This window comes from Symphalangus syndactylus, chromosome 12, assembly GCF_028878055.3.
Source record: "Symphalangus syndactylus isolate Jambi chromosome 12, NHGRI_mSymSyn1-v2.1_pri, whole genome shotgun sequence".
Classification (NCBI taxonomy): Eukaryota; Metazoa; Chordata; class Mammalia; order Primates; family Hylobatidae; genus Symphalangus; species Symphalangus syndactylus.
Genome location: NC_072441.2, coordinates 45,622,596 through 45,641,043, shown reverse-complemented (window position 1 = coordinate 45,641,043; position 18,448 = coordinate 45,622,596). Strand labels below are relative to the sequence as shown.

The 18,448-nt window shown below is 44.4% G+C and overlaps 1 protein-coding gene across 17 annotated transcripts in view; it reads right to left on the bottom strand.

Moving 5' to 3' along the window:
• BRDT (bromodomain testis associated) overlaps window positions 1-18,177 on the bottom strand; it is a 71,187-nt gene extending 53,010 nt beyond the window's left edge. The window contains exons 1-7 of one of the 17 annotated variants that reach the window (XM_063625461.1): window positions 18,019-18,144; window positions 17,857-17,901; window positions 17,579-17,647; window positions 17,062-17,231; window positions 16,730-16,825; window positions 3,487-3,526; window positions 1,259-1,487 (exon numbers count right to left, since the gene is read on the bottom strand). In XM_063625461.1, the coding sequence (XP_063481531.1) occupies window positions 1,259-1,450 (192 nt within the window). In that variant the 5' untranslated portion in view covers window positions 1,451-1,487; window positions 3,487-3,526; window positions 16,730-16,825; ... (2 more) ...; window positions 17,857-17,901; window positions 18,019-18,144. Of the gene's footprint in view, window positions 1-1,258; window positions 1,488-3,486; window positions 3,527-15,231; window positions 15,279-16,729; window positions 16,826-17,061; window positions 17,232-17,578; window positions 17,648-17,856; window positions 17,941-18,018 lie in introns of those variants that run through there. The other 16 variants (XM_063625465.1, XM_063625457.1, XM_063625467.1 and 13 more) reach the window with 16 other exon arrangements.
• Between the last annotated feature and the right edge of the window lie 271 nt (window positions 18,178-18,448).

Here is an 18,448-nt window from a genome sequence, read left to right as displayed (position 1 = left end):
AAAAAAAGGCCATATTCTAGAAACTAGAACCTTTAGTAATGAGAAACAAAGCTGACTGCTATGGCATTATTTTTAGATGTTAAAAAAAAAAAAAGCCAATAAAGATGAACAAAGGTAAGAATTTCAGAATAAAATTATCCTTGAAAATAAAAAGGACATGAGGAAAAAGAACCTTGTTTTTATGGAGTCTGACTCCATAGAATAAAATTCCAGCTTCAGGTTGACTAGCTATATTGTAAACTACTCAACCATTGCATTACTGAATGGCTAAAAATTCCTAATGTAAGACCTAAAGTCAAATTCTGTATGTGATGCAACTAAGCCTGCCAGGAGGTGTCAAGAGAAACTTCACGGAAAAGGTAAAATTCAAGATAACTCTGCATCCAAAAGGTGAAGTGACATATACTATAATAAGAAAACATGTATTACAATTTATCACAAATTATTAAAATAAGAACGCGAGGGCCGGGCGCGGTGGCTCACGCTTGTAATCCCAGCACTTTAGGAGGCCGAGGCAGGCGGATCACGAGGTCAGGAGATCGAGACCACGGTGAAACCCCGTCTCTACTAAAAAAAAAAAATACAAAAAATTAGCCGGGCGTGGTGGCGGACGCCTGTAGTCCCAGCTACTCGGAGAGGCTGAGCCAGGAGAATGGCGTGAACCCGGGAGGCGGAGCTTGCAGTGAGCCGAGATTACACCACTGCACTCCAGCCTGGGCGACAGAGCGAGACTCCGTCTCAAAAAAAAAAAAAAAAAAGAAAGAAATAAGAATGCGAATGCTCAGAAAAATAAGCTTTTTTTTGGAAAAAATTACTCATTGGGATAGACTTTAATGATGCTAAATAAATCAGTTGTTAAATATTTTTTTATTTTTGGAGATGGAGTTTTACTCGTTGCCCAGGCAATGGCGCAATCTCGGCTTACCGCAACCTCCGCTTACCGCAACCTCCACCTCCCAGGTTCAAGAGATTCTCCTGCTCAGCCTCCTGGGTAGCTGGGATTACAGGCATGTGCCACCACGCCCGGCTAATTTTGTATTTTTAGTAGAGACGGGGGTCTCCCATGGTGGTCAGGCTGGTCTCGAACTCCTGACCTCAGGTGATCTGCCCACCTTGGCCTCCCAAAGTGCTGGGATTATAGGCGGGAGCCAACACGCCTGGCCAAATATGTTTTATAATATTAAAGACTAGTTATGTCTTACAGAAATTTACAGGATTTTTCTTTTTTTGAAACTAACATAGTTGAAGACATACATACAGGCAACTTTAGTTTCACAGCATCCACAGGACGTTGAAAAGGCCATGAAAAGCTATGCTTCCATAAATCCTTTAGGACAACTTTTTGTAGATACTGAAGTTGATTTGTCAATCGCCCATTTTTCTTAGTATTTATATATTCTGGTGGAGGAGGGTTAACAATAATAGCTGTTTGTCGACTTGGCAGAGACATTCTTAACTGCTTCGAATCCTGTCTACAAGTACATGTCCTGAAAAACAAAAACTGAGTACTTCAGAAGCACTTTAGGAATGGTTTCCACAGGAGCTGAAAAGTGTTATTCAAGAGTAACAGAAGCCGGGCACAGTGGCTTAGGCCTGTAATCCCAACACTTTGGGAGGCCAAGGCGGGTGGATCACATGAGGTCAGGAGTTCGAGACCAGCCTGACCAATGTAGTGAAACCCCGTCTCTACTAAAAATACAAAAATTAGCCAGGCGTGGTGGCGCATGCCTGTAATCCAAGCTACTTAGGAGGGTGAGGTGGGAGAGTCCCTTAAACCCAGGAGGCAGAGGTTGCAGTGAGCCAAGATTGTGCCATTGCACTACAGCCTGGGCAACAAGAGTGAAACTCCGTCTCGAAAAAGAGCAACAAATACTGTATTTTAAAGCACATCATGATTAAGACAGGATGAAAAAAAAAAAGCCAAATGGCAAAGGAATCAATTTTTAAACAAACACAAACTTTTTATATACAAGTAGTAAAAGTTTCACTATATATGCCTTAGTCTTGGATGTTTTAAATTATTTCAACATCTCAGTCTTTCTGCCTTTCAAAAAAACACAAATTGAGGTCTTAGCAAGAAAAGTCTATAAATTCCTAGTTGGAAGAAATAACAGAGAATGTTAAAGATATGATCAGTGTGTAAGTATGTAAGTATTCTACAATGTTAATTCAATGAAGAGAGAAAAAGTAAAAAAATATTCTGGCTAATTTGAAAAAAGTGATTGATTTATTTATGGTCTCTCTCTGAGATGGAGTCTCACTCTGTTGCCCAGGCTGGAGTGCAATGGCGCAATCTTGGCCCACTGTAATTTTTGCCTCCCAGGTTCAATTCTCTAGCCTCAGCCTCCCAAGTAGCTGTGACTACAGATGCATGCCACCATGCCCAGCTAATTTTTGTATTTTTTGTAAAGACGGGGTTTCAACATATTGGCCTGGCTGGTCTCAAACACCTGACCTCAGGTGATCCACACACCTCGGCCTCCCAAGGTGCTGAGATTACAACCTGGAGCCACCATGCCCAGCCAAAGTGATTTTATTTTTATTTTTATTTTTTGAGATGGAGTCTTACTCTACCGCCCAGGCTGGAGTGCAGTGGCACAATCTCCACTCACTGCAACTTCTGCCTGCTGGCTTCAAGTGATTCTCCTGCCTCAGCTTCCTGAGTAGCTGGGATTACAGGCACCTGCCACCATGCCCAGCTAATTTTTGTATTTTTAGTAGAGGCAGGGTTTCACTACATTGGACAGGCTGGTCTGGAACTCCTGACCTCAGGTGATCCGCCCTCCTCGGCCTCCCAAAGTGCTGGGATTACAGGCGTGAGCCACTGCACCCGACCCAAAGTGATTTATTTTAAAACCAAATTTATTAGATTAAAATGTTACTCTGTGGCACATATTGCTACATCTAGAATAATATATTTTAAATTTCATAGGTGTTTCAGAAAGACAGTACTTAATATTCCTAGACAGCATCATTACTTTAAGGATAATAAAGGTACTATCAATGTGCACATAATACACCTCAAGTACATGAGCAAAATGAAAAGTAGTTATGAAATAAGTTGCCCATAGTGATTCATGCCTATAATCTCAGTATCCTGGGAGGCTGAGGTGGAAGGATTGCTTGAGTGCAGGAGTTCAAGACCAGTCTAGGCAACATAGTGAGACCCTATCTGTAAAACAATAATAATAAATAAAAATAGTTGGATATGGTGGCATGTGTCTGTAGTCCCAGCCACTCTGGAGGCTAAGGTGGGAGGATCAGTAGAGCCCAGGAGGTGAAGGCTGCAGTGGGCCACTGCACTCCAACCTGGGCGACATCCAGACCCTGTCTCAAAGAAAAAAGCAGAAGAAAAATGTTCAGATAAGGTTTTGTAAAGGTTTGTAGCATTTATATTTCTACAAGTATCAAAGCTTAAAATTACACTGAACTTTTGGAATACCGTGTATCTCCATAAAATGCCCTCCTCTTTTTAAAAGTAGTTACCTGCAGAGCTGTGCTCTATATGCTTTGATCACCGAAGTTTCTTTAAAGGAAGATTTTGAAGAGCAGTGTTAATTAACATGTAATAAAAGGAATTGGACCCTAATGATAGAAGGTGATATGAACAGCTGTTTTATCGTCCTACATGCTACCAAGCTGTAGGTGTCCCATTAAGTCCTGCTATTTAAGAAATACTTACATAACCCTTAGAAACTCTTACTTCAGGCTTTAAAAGGCAAAGAGCAAATAATTTTAGGAGACCGATAATGTCACCTAAATTTGAAATACTAAAAAGAGGTTAGTGTTCTCAACTATGTGAAATTTGTTTCTCCTACTTTCTCAAATCTAATCCTAGGAATCTTGCTTATAAACAAAGCATTTCTGGGACAGGAGTACTTCCTCTACTATAGCAATGCTTCACATCATATTGTGCTGCAGTTTCCATCATTTTTAAAGGACAGAGACATAAATGATAAATAATAGTATAAAAATATTACAATCTACCACCTCAAAAAAACACAAATATTGTTTATGGAATTCAGAGCTTGGAGATTCAAGTATTGATTGCAGTTTTATTTTGAAAAGAATGCTACAATTTATGTGGTTTTTATTACTTGTTTATATTAAAAGCTAATAAATTCTATTTTAATTAAAAAAAAATAAGTTGCCCACTTTTAAAGACCACTGTTAACACTTAGCCAATAATATATCTGTCTGAATTAAAGTAGTATTAGCTCTCACCTCCTGTTGCATATTAATCACTTGTAGATATTTTTGAATTGTGGCATAATACATACCAAAATTTACCATATTAACTCTTTTTAAGTGTACAGTTCAGCAGTGTTAAGTATATTCATGTTTTTTGTGAAACCAATCTCTAGAACTTTTCCATCTTGCAAAACAGAAACTCTGTGCGTATTAACCAACAAATCCTCATTCTGTCCCCGCTGTACCTGGCAACCACCATTCTGCTTTCTGATGCCATGAATTTGACTACCCTAAATACTTCATTAAAGTGACAAATCATATTATTTATCTTTTTTGTGACTGGCTTATTTTTCCTAATATAAAGCCCTCAAGATTCATCCATGTTGTAGCATGTGTTAGAATTTCCCTTCCTTCTAAGGCTAAATAATATTCCATTCTATGTGTATCATTTTCTTTATCCATTCATTCATTGATGCCACTTGGGTTGGTTCCACTTCTTGACTATATTGTGAATACTGCTGCTATGAACATGGATTTACAAGTATCTCAGGATCCTGCTTTCAATTCTTCTGGATATATATACACAAGTGGAATTGCTAGGTCATATGGCAATTCTATTTCTAATTTTTTGAGGAAGCCCATCCCATTTTCCATGGTCAATACATGATTTCACATTCCCACTAACAATGTACAAGAGTTCAATTTCTCCACATCCTTGCCAGTAGTAATATTTTGTTTTAATACTAGCCATCCTAATAGGTATGAGGAGCTGTGGATCTTTAAAAATACCAATGCTCAGGTCCCAATCTCTGGAGAGAGCGCCTGGGAATCAGTTTTGTTGGTTTCTTAAAAGTTCCCTGTTACTTCTGATGTGCAGCCAAGACTGAGTACTACTACATTAAAATGAATTGAAGGTGGTTATCAATCTTCTACTTTCACGATTTTCATGTTACACATATATGGAAATATAGCACTTAATAAAAGTCATAGGCTGGGTGCTGTGGCTCATGCCTATAATCCCAGAACTTTGGTAGGCTGAGAAGGGCAGATGGCTTGGGGCAGGAGTTCAATACCAGACTGGACAACAAGATGAAACCTCCCATGTCTGCAAAAATTACAAAAATCAGTCAGGCATGGTGGTGCACATCCGTAGTCCCAGCTACTCGGGAGGCTGAGGTGGAAGGACCACTTGACCCAGGAGGTAGAGGCTGCAATGAGCCCAGATTGTGCCACTGCACTCCAGCCTGGGTGACACAGCAAGACCCTGTCTCAAAAAAGAGCTCAGGAGGTCAAGACCAGCCTGGGCAACACAGTGAGACCTCACCTGTAAAATTAAAAAAAAAAAGAAAGAAAAATCATTAATAACAAAGATGGATGTCACAATTAAACTGGCTCTTACCCTGGCTTTGTAATTATTTAAAGCTAACCTACTTTTTAGGGGTCCCAGTCACTGTACCCTCCCTCATCCACAAAGGTTAACCACTCCACTGACTTTTATCACTACAGACCAAGCTGTGAACATTTTTGAACCTTACATATGGTATTATTTACCATGTATTACATTTTTGTTTTTTGAGATGGCATCTCACTCTGTCGCCCAGGCTGGAACGCAGTGGCGCGATCTTGGCTCAAAAAAAAAAAAAAAAAAAATATATATATATATATATATATATTACACAATATACTTTCTGCAGTCTCATGGTTTCATTTTCTACTGTTTTTTTGAGTCAGAGTCTGACTGTCCCCCAGGCTGGAGTGCAACGATATGATCTTGGCTCACTGCAGCCTCAAACTCCTGGGCTCAAACGACTCTCCCACCTCAGCCTCCTGATTATCTGGGACTATAGGTACATGCCACCATATCCAGCTCATTTTTTTTTGTTTTTTGTTTTTTGTAGAGATGGGGTTTTGTCATGTCACCCAGGCTGGTCTTGAACTACTGAGCTCAAGCAATCTGCCCTCCTTGGCCTCCCAAAGTGCTAGAATTACAGGTAAGCCCACGGTTCCCTGCCTCATTTTCTACATTTGATTTTTTATCTAGAATTACTTTCCACTGGTATCTTTGGCTACAGACATTCCCCAGCCTTGATTTTTTTAAAAAATACCTTGCCACACAAAAAACTTACACAAGGATGTTTATAGCAGCTTTATTCATAATTGCCAAAACTTGAAAATAACTAAGATGTCCTTAAGTAGGTGAAAGGATAAATACATTCTACTACATTCATGCAATGAAATATTCAGCACTGAAAAGAAACGAGCTATTAGCTGGGCGTGGTGGCTCACACCTGTAATCCCAACACTTTGGGAGGTGAAGGTGGGCAGACCACCCAAGGTCAGGAGTTCAAGACCAGCCTGGGCAACATGGTGAAAACCCATCTCTACTAAAAATACAAAAACTAGCCGGGCATGGTGGTGAACGCCTGTAATCCCAGCTACTCAGGAGGCCGAGCCATGAGACTCGCTTGAACCCAGGAGACAAAGGTTGCAGTGAACTGAGATCCCACCACTGGACTCCAGCCTAAGCGACAGAGTGAGACTCCTTTTAAAAAAAAAAAAAAAAAAAAAAAAAAAAGACATGAGCTATCAAGTCATGAAAAGACATCGTGAAAGCTTGAATGTCATTCTCAAAAAAAAAGGCAAAACTTGGCCAGGCATGGTGGCTCACGCCTGTAATCCCAGCACTTTGGAAGGCCGAGGCAGGTGGATCATTTGAGGTCAGGAGCTCAAGACCAGCCTGGCCAAGATGGTGAGACTTCCCTGTCTCTAATAAAAATACAAAAATTAGCCAGGCAATGTGGCGCATTGCCAGTAATCCCAGCTGCTCGGAGGCTGAGGTACAAGAATTGCTTGAATCTGGGAAGTGAAGGTTGTAAGCCAAGATGGCCCTACTAAACTCCAGCCTGGGTGACAGAGCAAGACTCTATCTCAAACAAAACAAAACAAAAAACCAAAAAAACACAAAACTATAGAGATAGTAAAAAGATCAGCAGTTGCTAGGGGTTTGGGGAGGAAGGAATAGGCAGAGCACAGAGGATATTCAGGGAAGGGAGACTATCTTGTATGACAGTATAATGGTAGATCCATTTGTCAAAACTTATAGAATGTACACCAAAACAGAAACTATGGAAACTATTAACGTTGGGTGATGACGTGTCAATGTAGGGTCATTGATTGTAACAAACGTACCACTCTGGTGCTGTACTAGTGTTGAAACACGGTAGATGGGAACACTATTTACTGCTCGGGCTCGGTTTTGCTGTGAACCTAAACTCCTCTAAAAAATAAATTTTTTTTTTTTTTTTTTTTTTTTTGAGACAGTCTCGCTCTGTCGCCCAGGCTGGAGTGCAGTGGTGCAATCTTGGCTCACTCCAAGCTCCACCTCCCAGATTCAAGCCATTCTCCTGCCTCAGCCTCCAGAGTAGCTGGGACTACAGGCGCCCGCCACCACACCCAGCTAATTGTTTGTATTTTTAGTAGAGACAGGGTTTCACCATGTTAGCCAGGATGGTCTCCATCTCCTGACCTCGTGATCCGCCTGCCTCGGCCTCCCAAAGTACTGGGATTACAGGCATGAGCCACTGCCCCCAGCCAAAAATAAAATCTATTAAAACACACATACATACAAATCCTCTCCCACTATGTTCAGCGCTAACACAAAAGTTTTTGCTCTCCCACAAATCATAAATACCTTAAAACATTCCATAATTCCATATCCCTCACTGGCCTTCCTCAGTTACCTTCCTAGACTTCTCTGTAGTATTTAACATGGCTAAGTACATAGTACCTATAAATTACCTATAAAGCCTTTTTGCCAAAAATGTGAACAATTGAATGTAATCAAGATTTTATTTCTATTTTTAAACATTTTTTGGAGACAAGGTCTTGCTCTGTCACGCAAGCAGGAGTGCAGTGGCTCAATCATGGCTCACTGCAATCTTGAACTCCCGGGCGCAAGCAATCCTCCTGCCTCAGCTTCCCGAGCAGGACTACAGGTACATATCACCATGCCTGGTTAATTATTTTTTTCAGGGAAAGGGGGAAGCCAGAGTCTCACTGTTTCCCAGACTGGTCTCAAATTCCTGGCTTCAAGTCATCCTCTCACCTCAGCCTCCCAAAGCGCTGGGGATTACAGATGTGAGACACCAAGCCAGCCTAATCAAGCTTTTATTTTATTTTATTTTATTTTGAGACGGAGTCTAGCTCTGTCGCCCAGGCTGGAGCGCAGTGGCGCAGTCTCGGCTCACTGCAAGCTCCGCCTCCCAGGTTCACGCCATTCTCCTGCCTCAGCCTCTCCGAGTAGCTGGGACTACAGGCGCCCGCCACCACGCCCGGCTAATTTTTTTGTATTTTTAGTAGAAACGGGGTTTCACTGTGGTCTCGATCTCCTGACCTCGTGATCCGCCCGCCTCGGCCTCCCAAAGTGCTGGGATTACAAGCGTGAGCCACCGCGCCCGGCCCTAATCAAGCTTTTAGATATAACTTTTATTTTACAGAAAATTCAGGGACTTAGAGCTGTGATGTATGATGGCCCCTAGTTAACCATAACAATTTAAATTACCCAAAACTTAACAGAATTAAAAACTTAGCCACATTTCAAGTGCTTAATAGCCACATGTGGCTAGCAGCTACTGTAGGAGACAATGTAGATATAGAACACTGCCATCATGGCAGAAAAGTTCTAAGAGACAGTGCTAAAATGGCCTATTTTACAAAAGTCCAGGTCATTACAGAAAATAAGAAAAATGACTCTACATTAAGATCCATGACATACAACTCAGGAAAAGCAGGCGGGGGGTAGGGGGCGGGAAGAACCATATAACCAAACTCAATTGGTTTTTCTATATCAAATCTTGGTTTTAAAACATCAGCCATATTTCCAGCCAGAAAGGTGGCAAAAGAAAAAAAGAAAAAGATCAGTCATAACAAACATTTTGAGACAACTAGGGAAATCTAGGGGACTGTTCATCTTGATAAATATAATAGCAAGGTGTACAGGAAAAAATGTTAAGTGTTGCTCAAAAAAACTTGTGAAGTCATATCTGTAATATATCTTTAAAAGGCTTGTGGGAAGGCTATATAGAAAAGCAAATATGGCAAAATGTTGACAACTGCCGATATACAGAGATGTTTTTTGTACTATTTTACCTTTCTGTATGCTTGAAAATTTTAATAACAGCCTTAAATACACTGTAATTGAGGGCCACAGATGGCTTGAACATGAATGGACCAAACATTAACAAATAATTCTGATATCATTGTCACTGAGCAAAACAATAGCTAATATTTGATAATCTGATTATCTTCTCAGTGGTGAATTCTCTGCATTTCTTGGCCGGAGGCCCTGGTTTCTAGTGCGAAGTGAAGCTCACTGTCCAGCAATATATGACTAAAAATTTTCCCTTTTATAATGTATCCACTGTCATTACTCATCTGTTTCAATTACTTTAATCTTCTGTTTCTTTTAAACATTTAAAAATGGGCTTATGGCCGGGCGCCATGGCTCACACCTGTAATCCCAGCACTTTTGGAGGCCGAGGCGGGCGGATCACGAGGTCAGGAGATCGAGACCATCCTGGCTAACACGGTGAAACCCCATCTCTACTAAAAATACAAAAAATTAGCCGGGCGAGGTGGCGGGCACCTGTAATCCCAGCTACTCGGGAGGCTGAGGCAGGAGAAATGGCATGAACCCCGGGGGGCAGAGCCTGCAGTGAGCCGAAATTGCGCCACTGCACTCCAGCCTGGGTGACAGAGCAAGACTCCGTCTCAAAAAAAAAAAAATAAATAAATAAATAAAATAAAAATGGGCTTATGTGGCTTTTTATGATACTTGGCAAACTTCTATGCTAGACAGCTGTCAGTTTTACTATTTCACTTTCCCTAAAGCCTTTATTATTAATTTTAGTTCTTAATTTTTAATAACAAACAGAAAAAGCCACCACAGCCGGGCGCGGTGGCTCACGCCTGTAATCCCAGCACTTTGGGAGGCCGAGGCGGGCGGATCACGAGGTCAGGAGATCGAGACCATCCTGGCTAACACGGTGAAACCCCGTCTCTACTAAAAATACAAAAAATTAGCCGGGCAAGGTAGCAGGCGCCTGTAGTCCCAGCTACGCGGGAGGCTGAGGCAGGAGAATGGCGTGAACCCCGGGGGGCGGAGCCTGCAGTGAGCCGAGATTGCGCCACTGCACTCCAGCCTGGGTGAAAGAACGAGACTCTGTCTCAAAAAAAAAAAAAAAAAAAAAAAAGCCACCACAAGAGTCCTACAAAAGAACCCAAAAGAGGTTTTTGTTGTTGTTGTTTTTTTAAGACGGAGTCTCACTCTATCTCCCAGGCTGAAGAGCCATGGAGCAATCTCGGCTCACTGCAACCTCTGCCTCCCAGGTTCAAGCAATTCTCCTGCCTCAGCCTCCCTAGTAGCTGGGATTACAGGGAGGCATTACACTACACCTAGCTAATTTTCTTTTTTTTTTTTTTTTTTTTTTGAGACGGAGTCTCGCTCTGTCGCCCAGGCTGGAGTGCAGTGGCGCGATCTCGGCTCACTGCAAGCTCCGCCTCCCGGGTTCACGCCATTCTCCTGCCTCAGCCTCTCTGAGTAGCTGGGACTACAGGCGCCCGCCACCACGCCCGGCTAATTTTTTGTATTTTTAGTAGAGACGGGGTTTCACCGGGGTCTCGATCTCCTGACCTCGTGATCCACCCGCCTCGGCCTCCCAAAGTGCTGGGATTACAAGCGTGAGCCACCGCGCCCGGCCCGCTAATTTTCGTATGTTTAGTAGAGATGGGATTTCATCATGTTGGCCAGGCTGTCTTGAACTTCTGACCTCAAGTGACCCACCTGCCTCAGCCTCCCAAAGCGCTGGCATTACAGGATTGAGCCACCGCACCCAGACAATTTTCATCTTAATGGTGGGTCCTAACCACTTGCGAAGTGTCAGAAGTAAACATGTTGGTTAATTTAAGGTTCTCTCTAAAAAGCACTTACACTCACATTCCAATATGCTACCTTAAGGAGGGAAAAAAAGTATAGAGTTACCATTATACTGGCAACTATAATCTGCAGTCTAACCCATCTAAGTGAAAGTCCACTGTTTTTTTGTTTTGTTGAGACAGGCAGGGTCTTGCTTTGTCACCCAGGCTGGAGTGCAGTGGCATGATCACTGCTCACTGAAGCCTCAATCTCGGGCTCAAGCCATCCTCCCACATCAGCCTCCCAAGTAGCTGGGACTACAGGTGCATGTCACCACACCTGGCTAATTTTTGTAATTTTTTCTTAGTAGAGATGAGGTTTCACCATGCTGCTCAAGCTGGTCTTGTTAAACTCTTGGTCTCAAGTGATCCTCCCACCTCGGCCTCCCAAAGTGTTGGGACTACAGGCGTGAGCCATCACGCCCAGCCTCCACTATTGCTTCTAATGTTTATAGTGAGTTGTCATTTTGTTATTTCTCCTTTCAAAACATTTTTTACCTGTGGATATATCTCTAGAAAGATGGGTCATACACGGTGGCTCATGTCTGTAAACCCAACACTTTGAGAGGCCAAGGTGGGAAGAACACTTGAGCCCAGGAGTTCGAGACTAGCTTGGGCAACATAGTGAGATCCTGTGTCTACACAAAATACAAAAAATAACTGGGCATCATGGAGCACACCTGTAGTCCCAGCTACTCTGGAGACAGAGGTGGGGGGATCACTTGAGCCCATGAAGTCAAGGCTGCAGTGAGCCATGATTGCACCACTGCACTCCAGCCTAGGTGACAGAGTGAGAACTTGCCTCAAAAAAAAAAAAAAAAATGCCGAGCATGGTGACTTGCACCTACAATCTCAGCACTTTGGGAGGCCAAGGCAAATGGATCACCTGAGGTCAGGAGTTTAAGACCAGCCTGGACAACATGGTGAAACTGTCTCTACTAAAAATACAAAAATTTGCCAGGTGTGGTGTCATGTGCCTGTAGTCCCAGCTACTTCGGAGGCTGAGGCAGGAGAATTGCTTGAATCCTGGAGGGGGAGGTTGCAGTGAGCTGAGATCACGCCACTGTACTCCAGCCTGGGCAACAGAGGGAGACTCTGTCTCAAAAACAAAACAAACAAACAAAAAAACAAGTAGGAGAAGAAAATGGTAGTAAAAAAAAAAATGTGTCATGAGCAGATGAAATCTAATGTCAAGAATTCAATGTTACATAGTAACCACTCATTACAACTGTTCAAAAACAATGTATCACAAATGATAATGAAAAGTTCAATTCACTTTGTTGAAGACAATCACACAAAAATGTAGCATCCCCTCGTTACATCAGTCTACGGTTGAATGAATAAATTGCCTGAAAACCACATGTCTCTTGCCCACTCAATAACTCTCAAAATAACCTTGGGAACTCTGGGCCGGGTGCGGTGGCTCACGCTTGTAATCCCAGCACTTTGGGAGGCTGAGGCGGGCGGATCACGAGGTCATGAGATCGAGACCACGGTGAAACTCCGTCTCTACTAAAAATACAAAAAAATTAGCCGGGCGTGGTGGTGGGCGCCTGTAGTCCCAGCTACTCGGAGAGGCTGAGGCAGGAGAATGGCGTGAACCCGGGAGGCGGAGCTTGCAGTGAGCCGAGATCGCGCCACTGCACTCCAGCCTGGGTGACAGAGCGAGACTCCGTCTCAAAAAAAAAAATAAATAAATAAAAATAAATAAATAAATAAATAAATAACCTTGGGAACTCTGAAAAGAATCTTTTTTGGCCGGGCTTGGTGGCTCACGCCTGTAATCCCAGCACTTTGGGAGGCCGAGACAGGCGGATCACGTGCTCAGGAGATGGAGACCATCCTGGCTAACACAGTGAAACCCCATCTCTACTAAAAATACAAAAAAAAAAAAAAAAAAAAAAAATTAGCCGGGCGCCTATAGTCCCAGCTACTCAGGAGGCTGAGGCAGGAGAATGGCGTGAACCCGGGAGGCAGAGCTTGCAGTGAGCCGAGATCACATCACTGCACTCCAGCCTGGGCAACAAAGAAAGACTCCGTCTCAAAAAAAAAAAAAAAAAAGAATCTTTTTCTTGCTGTCACCCAGGCTGGAATGCAGTGGCGTGAACTCGGCTCACTGGAACCTCTGCCTCCCGGGTTCAAGTGATTCTCCTGCCTCAGCCTCCCCAAGAAGCTGGGATTACAGGCACCCGCCATCACACCTGGCTAATTTTTGTATTTTTAGTAGAGATGGGGTTTCACCATACTGGCCAGGCTGGTCTTGAACTCCTGGGCTCAAGCGATCCTCCTGCCTCAGCCTCCTAAAGAGTTGGGATTACGGGCCGGGCGCAGTGGCTCACACCTGTAATCCCAGCACTTTGGGAGGCGGAGGCGGGCGGATCATGAGGTCAGGAGATCGAGACCATCCTGGCTAAAACGGTGAAACCCCGTCTCTACTAAAAATACAAAAAATTAGCCGGGCGTGGTGGCGGGCGGCTATAGTCCCAGCTACTCGGGAGGCTGAGGCAGGAGAATGGCGTGAACCCGGGAGGCAGAGCTTGCAGTGAGCCAAGATTGCGCCACTGCACTCCAGCCTGGGCGACAGAGCGAGACTCCGTCTCAAAAAAAAGAGTTGGGATTACAGGCGTAAGCCACAACACCCAGAGGACAAATTTTTGAATTCCCTCAGTGATTACTAACTGTAATCAGTTATTAAATTGTGTTGCCCTATGTGCATACTTGAATCTCAGGAAACAGTACAGCATAGAACTAAAGAGCTTGGATTCTGGAGGTCAAAAGTAACCTGGCCCTTGATGAGCTCATACACTAATTCCAAATCCTACACCATCAAATGAGCAGTCTCCAATCCAAGGGAGAAAATAGTTTCTACAAACTTAGATCAGGCTTCAATTTGGGCCAGAGGTAATTCATAGAAATGAATTACAATGTTGGGGTGGGGGGGAGGGGGGAGGGATAGCATTAGGAGAAATATCTAATGTAAATGATGAGTTAATGGGTGCAGCACACCAACATGGCACATGTATACGTATGTAACAAACCTGCACAACCCTAGAACTTTAAGTATAATAATAAAAAAAAAATCCGGGCGCGGTCACTCATGCCTGTAATCCCAGCACTTTGGGAGGCCCAGGCGGGCAGATCACGAGGTCAGGAGATCGAGATCGTCCTGGCTAACACAGTGAAACCCCGTCTCTACTAAAAATACAAAAAATTAGCCGGGCGTGGTTGCAGGCGCCTGTAGTGCCAGCTACTTGGGAGGCTGAGCCAGGAGAATGGCCTGAACCCGGGAGTCGGAGCTTGCAGTGAGCGGAGATCGCGCCACTGCACTCCAGCCTGGGCGACAGAGTGAGCCTCCATCTCAAAAAAATAAATAAATAAAAAAATAAAAATAATAATAAAAAAGAAATGAATTACAATATTTATTCCTTACAATGACTCAATCTTCTCATTTGCTTCTCCCTTCAGTCTAAGGATGAGGCACTTTTTCTATCTAGAACTGTTTTCCCAGGGACTCTAGATAACACTCCCCCACCACCCCTGGAAGGCCCTTGGTCCCTCTTTTTTTTTTTTTTTTTTTTTTTTGGAGATGGGCCTCACTACGTTACCCAGGCTGGTCTTGAACTCCTGGGCTCAAGCACTCCTCTGCCTGCCTCAAGCTCCCCAAGTGCTAGGATCACAGGCATGAACCATTGTGCTGGTCCATCTTTTCTGTATCTTCGACATTTATCTACTAGCTTCCCTCCATATAAACTTTGTCAAGTCTCCTTTAAAATTCTTCTCTTAATCCTATCATTTTCTTGTGGCCTCAATCTTTTCTTCCATACCTCATCCCAGAGCATTTTCCACCTTTTTTCTCTTACTGAAGCGGACGCATAGCATTCAGCAGAAGAGCCCCTTTCTGGCCAGTGCACCTGCCGGACTGCAGAGGAAGCCAGAGAGCTTCAATTGAGCCCCTCAGCATGATCCTGTGGCCTCTCTCTCCACCCACTGTCTTTACAGCCTACTTCACACTTGGCTTTTCCCCAAACATTCCTCTAAAACTCCCCTTACACTAAGATTAACACTTACCATGCTAAATTGTTAAATCCAATGAATTATTTTTGATTCTTGACCTCCCAGGAACATCTGCACTAAACTATTATGACTCTTAAAATGCTCTTCTGGTTTCCAGGATACCATTTTCCAAATTCTATTTGTTCATTTATTGACTATGTACTAACATAAAGCACCTACAAATGGTGCCAAAGCATTGAGCTAGAATTTGGGGATACAGTCTCTTTGCAGAGTTTTTTGTATTTTTTATAGAGATAGGGTCTCACTATATTGCCCAGGCTGGTCTCAAACTCCTGAACTCAGGCGATCCTCTGACCTTGGCCTCCCAAAGTGCTGAGATTACAGGCATGAACCACTGCACCTGGCTAATATTTTTTTGTATTTTTAGTAGAGATGGGGTTTTGCCATGTTGGCCAGGCTGGTCTTGAACTCCTGGCTGCCTGACTCAACCTGCCAAAATGCCAGGATTTGAGGCCTGAGCCACCTTGCCTTCCCCCCACTTTTTTTTTTTTTTTTGCGACAGAGTCTCACTCTGTCACCCAGGCTGGAGTGCAGTGGTGTGATCTCTGCTCACTGCAACCTCTGCCCCTCCAGGTTTAAGCAATTCTCTGCCTCACCCTCCAGAGTAGCTGGGATTACAGGCACGTGCCACCATGCCCGGCTAATTGTTTTGTATTTTTAGTAGATACGGGGTTTCACCATGTTACCCAGGCTGGTCTTGAACTCCTGACCTCGTGATCCACCCCCCTCGGCCTCCCAAAGTTCTGGGATTACAGGCGTGAGCCACCATGCCCGGACTTTTTTTTTTTTTTTTAATTCCATCTATACACACACCCCTGCTGCCCTGCCGCCCCACCTTATGCCAATCTCAGCCACTTCAAAGTATCAAATACATGGGCACAAATGACTGCTGAATATAATTTAAATATTCGAGATACTTACTGTTTTCCTATTCTCCATCCAATAAACCACTGCTTTTGTTCAATCACTAGTCACCACATAAATTATGCAATGGTGTTGCTTAAGATCATACAGTTCAAATCACTGTCCTTCATGCTATACAAACCCCTTTATAATCTGCCCCCTTGGCCACCTTACTAGACTCATCTCTTGCTACTTCACCAATTCCCAACACGGTCAGCCACAGTGAGGCAGGGTATCTGTAGTACTAGCTAGCCAGTAGGCTTAGGCAGAAGAATCGCTTGAGGTCAGGAGTTGAGGCTGTAGTTGGCCATGACAGTGCCTGTCAATAGCCCCTGTACTCCAACCTGGGCAACACAGCAGGCCCATCTCTTTTTTGAGATGGAGTCTCACTGTCATCCAGGCTAGAGCATAGTGGCCCGATCTCAGCTCACTGCCACATCCACCTTCTCCTGGGTTCAAACAATTCTCCTGCCTCAGCCGCCCAACTAGCTGGGACTACAGGCACCCGCCACCATGCCTGGCTAATTTTTGTATTTTTAGTAGAGATGGGGTTTCGCCATGTTGGCCAGGCTGGTCTCAAACTCCTGACCTCAGGTGATCCACCCGCCTCGGTCTCCTAAGTGCTGGGATTACAGGCGTGAGCCACTCAGGCCATCCTCTGAGATCGCCCAGCCATAGCAGCTATCTGTATTTAAAAAAAAAAAAAAAAAAGCAATTATCCACAGTCCCACCCTACTCGGTGTACATACATCCATGCCTTTGAGAAATTTCTCTTTACCTGAGCTTCCCTCCTCACTTTTTAGTCTAACTTCTATTTGTCCCTCAAAATCAAGATGAGTTATCACTTCTGCCCAGGAGCCTCTCTCATTCCCTCCCATCCACCCAGGCCTTTCCCCTGAGTCCCAAAGTCCCTGTACATACCTCTTTCTTTTTGGAGGGGAGGGGGCAGACGGAGTCTCGCTCTGTCGCCCAGGCTGGAGTGCACTGGCGTGATCTCGGTGCACTGCAACTTCCGCCTCCTGGGTTCAAGCGATTATCCTGCCTCAGCCTCCCGAGTAGCTGGGACTACAGGCGCCTGCCATCACACCCAGCTAATTTTTGTATTTTTAGTAGAGACGAGGATTTCATTATGTTGGCCAGGCTGGTCTTGAACTCCTGACCTCAGGTGATTCGCTTGCCTCGGCCTCCCAAAGTGCTGAGATTACAGGGGCGAGCCACTGCACCCGGCCTCCTCTATCTTAATTCTTAATACAGGCCAGCGTGCCTTGAAGTAAGCCCCACCACAATTCTGCAGTAGCCAAAAGAGGGTTCAGCATGTTCCAGGGGCTTAATAAAGTTAATTGAATAAATAAATGAAGCAAGAACCCGAACTTCCCCGTCCCAAATGACCACTTGCAGAATAAACACAAAATGCCAGCTAAAGCTAAAAGCTCCGTACTTTCTCCTGCATTTCCAAAATTACAGTGCAGGCAGCAGCGATCCACACCAGTCCAAGACCTAAGAGGAACTACAAAGACCATGAGTATTTTTCAAAATGGGAGGAGGCAGTTGGACAACTGGACCTCCCACTCCCTCGCCCCAACCTCCTCCTTCCCAGCCCTCCCTTGAAGAAAAACCAGACATTTAGGGGGAAAGAGGGAGAGAGAGAGAAAAAGATCCCTTGGGGGCAACGAGCCTGAAGTTGGTTAGGCCAAAGGAAAGCGACTGGCAACTCACCTGGGCTGCAGGCACGAAGCGGGGTGGCCTTCTCAACTGCCCGGACTGTCGCACGATGTTGATGGGGTCGGGGAGGGGAGAGGGGGAAAAAACGGTTGTTCCCACCCAAGGCCGCGCCTCGGGGCCGCCCTAAGACAGCACCCCCTGTGGAGGCTACATTACCTGTATGTTACCTGTATATTACAAAACGGACCTTATGTGATTGTCCCTTTCAGGCTGCACAAAATGAAGTCGTGCAAGGAAACAATTCTCCGCGTTTCCTCGCCGCCAGTTTTTGTTGTAATGGCGGCCGCTAGGCGGCAGCGACAGATGGGCCTTTATGGGAGACCCCCCGCGGGCGGCCTGCCCATTGGTCTGAACCTGTCACGTGACCACGCCCAGTCCCGGGAGGTGCAAAAAAGGTGTAGGAGCTGGGCAGCTCAGGCCTGTTAGGGCAGGCAGAGTGGGTTCGGGTGATTGCCGTGCAGAGAGCTGGGGGTTTAGGAGTAGGAGCGCTACCCTCAAGGCGTTTGCTGTTAACACGACGTTTTCACTAATCAGTTAGCCTAGTAGAGGTTCTTGAGTTTTGGCTTCTGATGTTTTCGTGCTTTTT